Source organism: Vombatus ursinus, unplaced genomic scaffold (genome assembly GCF_900497805.2).
Source record: "Vombatus ursinus unplaced genomic scaffold, bare-nosed wombat genome assembly UNPS02014880.1, whole genome shotgun sequence".
Classification (NCBI taxonomy): domain Eukaryota; kingdom Metazoa; phylum Chordata; class Mammalia; order Diprotodontia; family Vombatidae; genus Vombatus; species Vombatus ursinus.
In genome coordinates, this window is record NW_020954658.1 from 13,621 (window position 1) to 19,477 (window position 5,857).

The following is a 5,857-nucleotide window of genomic DNA, read 5'->3' on the forward strand; positions in this document are numbered from 1 at the left end:
ATTCATCAACAAAAATCATCAATTGCAGGATGAAATAAATGAATTCACTAATTCTTTTGTTTTCTTTTCAGATTCTGCTCTGTTCTCTTGCCTTGCTTACCTCCCTCTGTATCCCTGCAACCATTTACTATGCCGCTATCATGCCGTTGCTTTCAGGAAAGCCTTTCCAAGAAAGAGCTAGAGAAGTACCATAGGAAGTCATGGTGTTAACTTGGAACAATGCTCTATGTCAGTGACTTTCCAGTTAAATTTCAATGATATGAATTGGTTAATTATGCTTTGCAAAATAGTAGACCCTTGACAACTGTCTGTTGAATTGACTGATTCTGGGATATTATTTACTTATCTAGTAATTTGGATTCTTTCTTCATTCTTTTCTTAAGGTAATTTCAGAGTTGGCCTTGCTGACTGAGTCAATGGATAGAGTGAATCACACTGCAGTGTCTGAGTTTGTATTCCTGGGACTTTCCAATTCTTGGGATATTCAGCTTCTACTCTTTGCATTTTCTTCTGTGTTCTATTTGGCAAGCATGCTGGGAAACTCTCTCATTATGTTCACAGTGACTTCTGACCCTCACTTACACTCTCCCATGTACTTCCTGCTGGCCAACCTCTCCTTGGTTGACTTGGGGATTTCCTCTGCTACCTCCCCTAAGATGATATGTGACCTTTTCAGAAAGCAGAAAGTCATTTCATTCTCTGGCTGTATCACCCAGATGTTCTTTATTCACTTGATTGGTGGTGTTGAGATGGTGCTGCTTATAGCCATGGCCTTTGACAGATATGTTGCCATATGTAAGCCTCTCCATTATCTGATTATTATGTGTCCTAGAATGTGCACTTTGCTTCAGGCTGCTGCCTGGATCATTGGCTTCATCCATTCAGTGGTCCAAACAGCTTTTGTAATTAACCTGCCCTTCTGTGGCCCAAATGAGCTGGACGGTTTTTATTGTGATCTCCCTCGGTTCATCAAACTTGCCTGTACTGACACATATAGACTAGATCTCATGATCACCGTCAATAGCGGCTTCATGTCTATAGGTGTCTTCCTCATCTTGAGCATATCTTACATTTTCATCCTAGTCACTGTTCAAAAGAATTCATCAGGTGGTTCCTCTAAGGCTCTCTCTACTCTTTCAGCTCACATCATTGTGGTGATTTTGTTTTTCGTTCCATGCTTATCTTTCTATACATGGCCGTTCACCCCATCACACCTAGACAAATATCTTGCTATTTTTGATGTAGTTCTGACTCCCTTTTTAAATCCAGTGATCTACACACTTAGAAACAAAGAGATGAAGTTGGCAATGAGGAGAGTGTGCAGCCAGCTTGTGAGTTTCAGTAACATCTCTTAAGTGACTTGATGGGGATACAAAAACCTCTAATGGTTATAACTGAAAACTTAGAAGAAGAATGCATTTGAAGAAGAGAAGATGTTTTGGGACACACTGAATTTCTGGAAGAACATCAAAACGGAATTGCATACAGTTGGAAGCATGGGTCTGGAGCTAGGAGAACGGTTGAGGCTGGATATTTGACAACTGTCTACATAAAAAAATAGCTAAAAAATAAATTTGCATGAGGTTACCAGGAGAAAGCATAGACAGGAAGGAAAAGAATTTGATGATTAAATCTGAAGAATGGCTCTATTTAAGTCATAGGAGGAAAAAATGCTAAAGAAGGAAACAGAGAAACAGTGGTCAGAAAGGGGAAAGGGAATACAAAGGATTTAGTGTCCCCAGAAGTCCAGTGTAAAGAGTTTCAAGAAAGAGGTGATGTTTCACAATTTCACATTCTTCAAGGTAAGGAAAGGGCTAAGGGTTAACTCCTTATTACCAGTTTCAGTACACTTTCCTGCCTTGTGGGTTCTAAAATTTTTTATTCCAGGAAAACAGTCGGTTGTCCAATACAAAACAATCAAACAAACTCCCTAACCTTGTCTATTTCTCTGAAGAAACTTGTTGATCCATTTTTGGATAATTAAAGTATTACTACTATTCGTATTGTGATATTTTAAAAGATTTTATTATCATTTGCCTTAAAGTCCCTTTCTGAAGTCTTTTTTTTGTTTTTGTTTTTGAGGTAATGGGGTTAAGTGACTTGCCCAGAGTCACACAGCTAGTGAGTGTTATGTGTTTGGGGCTGTATTCCAACTCAGGTTCTCCTGTCTCCAGGACTGGTGCCGTATCCACTGCACCACCTAGTCATTCCTTGAAGTTGTTTGATTTAGGTTTGATCTGCCTAACATTTATTTTGAACTTAACAAAGAAAATTCCCCAATTCTGCTAGGTTAGGTTCTCCTCGATTTTTTTTTTGAAAATGACTTTTTTTCCCCATAAGAATTTATCAGTTTTTTAAGCAATGTGAAACATTATAGTATGTGTTAACTTGTTTGGCATTTAGCACTCCTTGTGACTACTACTTTTGCTCTTTCATGTATATTTACTCTGGCCTTCCAATCAGATTTTGCAAAAATAGTCTCCAACCTTCCTGTGAGTTTTTGAATTTTAATTTTTACTTTCAATATTTCCCAAACTAAAACTTGCATTTAAACATTTTTTTCCTAAAATTATATAATTTCACAAGAGATTCCTTTGGTTTTCCATTTCGCACCAAAATGTTTTTTTATTCATTCCTCCCTATCCCCTTCCCCAATAGAATTTAAGCTCCTGGAGACAGTTTCATTATTGTGTTTGTATTCCCAGCAGTAGCACAGTGTTTTGAACATAATAGGTGCTTAATAACTGCTTGTTGGTCAATTGATTCACTTGGAAATGATTTTGTTGTGATTATTATTATATTGGTACCTATCCACATTAATCTCTTGCACTACTTTCTGTCAACTAATAAGGACCAAGGTAAAGTGTTTTATCCTCTCCTGTTTATTGGGATGACCAGTGGTGCACCAAAATGATCTATTCTGTCCTTTGATCCATGCCCTAAATCCTCTTTGATTTCTGTTTTGATGAGGAGTTCTGTTAACCTATTTTTCTAAAATTAAAGTCTCTGATTATTAACACTCTTGCTGTTTATTTGTTCGTCATTTCTAAGTCAGCTTAATTATCCCAATTTCATGGTTCACAGTTTGCTTCTATTATACTTAAAAATGGAAGGAGAACGAAGGTGACATGCATTTACTAAGTGCCTACTATGCATTAGTCACTATGCTAAGCACTTTACAAATATCTCATTTGATCCTCACAACAACCCTATGAAATAGGCACTACTATCTCCATTTTATAGTTGAGGAAACTAAAACATATAGTGGTTAAATGACTTGCCCAGGGTCACACTGCTAGTAAGTTTCTGAGGTTAGATTTGAATTCAGGTCTTCCTGATTCCAGGTTCAGCATCCTTTGCATTGCACCACCTAGCTGCAAATTCAATTGAACAAATATTTCTGAAATCCTTGCAGTGTACAAAGCATTTATGTTATGTTCTGGGGATATGAATCCAAATCAAAATAATCCCTGCCTTCAAGGAATTTACATTCTGCTGGGGCTGCATGTGGTGGTTGCGGAGTGGGATAAATCATGAGAAGAGTAAGCAAATATAAAATAGGTAAAAAGTAATACAAATTAATTTTAAGAATGAGAGAGTGCTAGTACCTGGAGCAATCAGGACGGGCCATGTGTAGTAGCTAGACTTGAGCTGTGCTTTAAAGGAAACCAGGAATCCTACTTGTCTCCACAGAGATGATGTAGTACTTTCCTTATGTTGGGCATGACATGGAACTCCTTCTTGCTGTTTTGAACTCTTTGGTCTTATGGTTCATCACTCTAAAACTTATGTTCTTTCCTCATTATTCCTCAGTTCTCCCTACCCCAAGCCTTCATTATAACCTGTCCTTCTACTCCTTTAAATTGTGATCAGATTTTAACTCTTCATCCACTAATCCATTCATTCATTAATTCATGGTGGTATCAAATTCCATCACTTCATTCATTCCACAAAAACCTACTGGGTTTAAACCATTGCTGTATAAAGGAATTGTAGTATATGCAGAGAAAAATGATATTTTCTTAGGCCCTCAAGGACTTTATAATACAGTTGCAGAGGGAAAGCATGCAACCACAAAAAGTCAAGGCACTTGACTTTAACAAAGGCACTTGAGATGTTAAATGGCAATTTGTGATAGCAATGCGAGAGCTAACAAATGGCAGTGTATGATTAAATACCAAAAGAGACGAACAGACGTTAGGGTATATGCCTAATGGTAGTAGCTCTGGTCAGTGACTATTATTAGTTTAGAGGAAGGAGAGGTCATTATGAGTAGGAGTGGTCAGGAAAAGTTTCCTGGAAGAGGTGGTACCTAAAATGGCAATGGATAGAAAGAATATGTATGAACAGAGCTAAGGTGTAAGGCAGAACATTGCAGGTATGGGAAATAGTATGAGAGGAAGCAGAAGAGTGGGAAAAAAATGGAGCAAGTTTTTGGAAATGGGAAAAGTAGTCTTTTTTTTGGAGAAAATAGTGTTTGTGTACGTGTGTGTGTGTGTGTGTGTGTGTGTGTGTGTGTGAAGGGGAATGGTAAGAGATCAAACTGGAAAGGTAAGTTGAAGTGAAATTATGGTGGTTTTGAATGTTATGCAAGGAATGTGGACTTCATTTGGTCAACAATGGGGGGCCATTGAAGTTTATTGATTAGAAAGGTGACATCAGAGTTGTGTTTCAGGAAGAGTTATTAGATAGCAGGGTGGATTATAGGGAGAAATATTCTATATATAGATATAGATATTGATATAAAAACATATTTCTATATAGAGATATGGAAGTAACAACTAGGAGTTATAACATTCAAGTGAGAGTTATTGAAGTTTAGATCTAGTTTGGTGGTGGGACTACAAAAGAGGGGAAGGACATTATAGAGTTAAAATCTATAACCTTCTGTGACAGAAATTTCAGACACTGGGAGGGTAGAAAGAAGATCAAATTCTGGGGGGGCAGAGATTTCATTGGGAGACAGGTGAAGAAGCTGAGAATGTCGTTTTCTAGGGTTGAAAAGAGCAAAGTGGAAATGTCAAGAAGGTCATGGTGATGAGTGATTTTAAGGCTTCTAGGTAGAATGTTGTTGAAATGGTTTATCATGAGGTTCAAGCTGGTTCAGATTTTATTTGTAATTATTTTGGAGTAATTGTTTCTTCTGGTACTTTATCTTGCCATTATATTTTTAAGAGAAAATTCTAGTTCAGCCTCACCCTGGTCAACAAGGCAAATTTGGGGAAATAAGACAAAGGAGTTTATTAGCACATCAAGGCAGCAAGGAGTTGGAGTGGGTGTCTCTGCTGCTTTTTATAGACGTGAATAAACAACTTCCATATAAAGGTAAAAGTGTGCTGATTGGTAAATGCCATCAGTGAGGAGATGGGATTAGTGCCACCTCATTACAGTATCAAAGGGAGATGGCATTAGTGTGTATGCAGTTTCCTCATGTCCTGCAGGCTGGCTACCCATGCGCTCAAAGTCTAAATGAGGTTTAAAATGGAGTCACCAGGACTGACTCTGCACAGGTAGCTGACTTTGCACAGTGTTTATTTATTGTGCTGAATGTTTTCTATTTACTAATATTCTTGGTCTAAGACTTTGTGCCAGGGTCCAAGTTTGCTCCTGCTGTATTGCTATAAGACCTGCTAAAGTCTCAGAGTGAGTAGGGATTATACCCAAGACAAGTCCTGTACACACTACAATCTAGAAGACACTGCTTTGTCTCATTCCTGGACGAGGTGGCTGGATTTTGGTCTTGTCATTGCTTACTATAGTGTCTGGGTAGGATGGTCCCTGGACATTTATAATTTATTTATGTAACCTGCTCAAGAACATTTTTTGGGCATGTTTTTGCTTAGGTATCATTTAGAAT

General features: G+C 37.9%; 1 protein-coding gene across 1 annotated transcript; it reads left to right on the top strand.

Moving 5' to 3' along the window:
* The first annotated feature begins 407 nt into the window (after window positions 1-407).
* Window positions 408-1,355, top strand: LOC114028356 (olfactory receptor 4F3/4F16/4F29-like). The gene has a single exon (XM_027842604.1). The coding sequence runs from the start codon at window positions 417-419 to the stop codon at window positions 1,353-1,355; it is 939 nt and encodes a 312-aa protein (XP_027698405.1). The 5' UTR covers window positions 408-416.
* The last annotated feature ends 4,502 nt before the right edge of the window (window positions 1,356-5,857 follow it).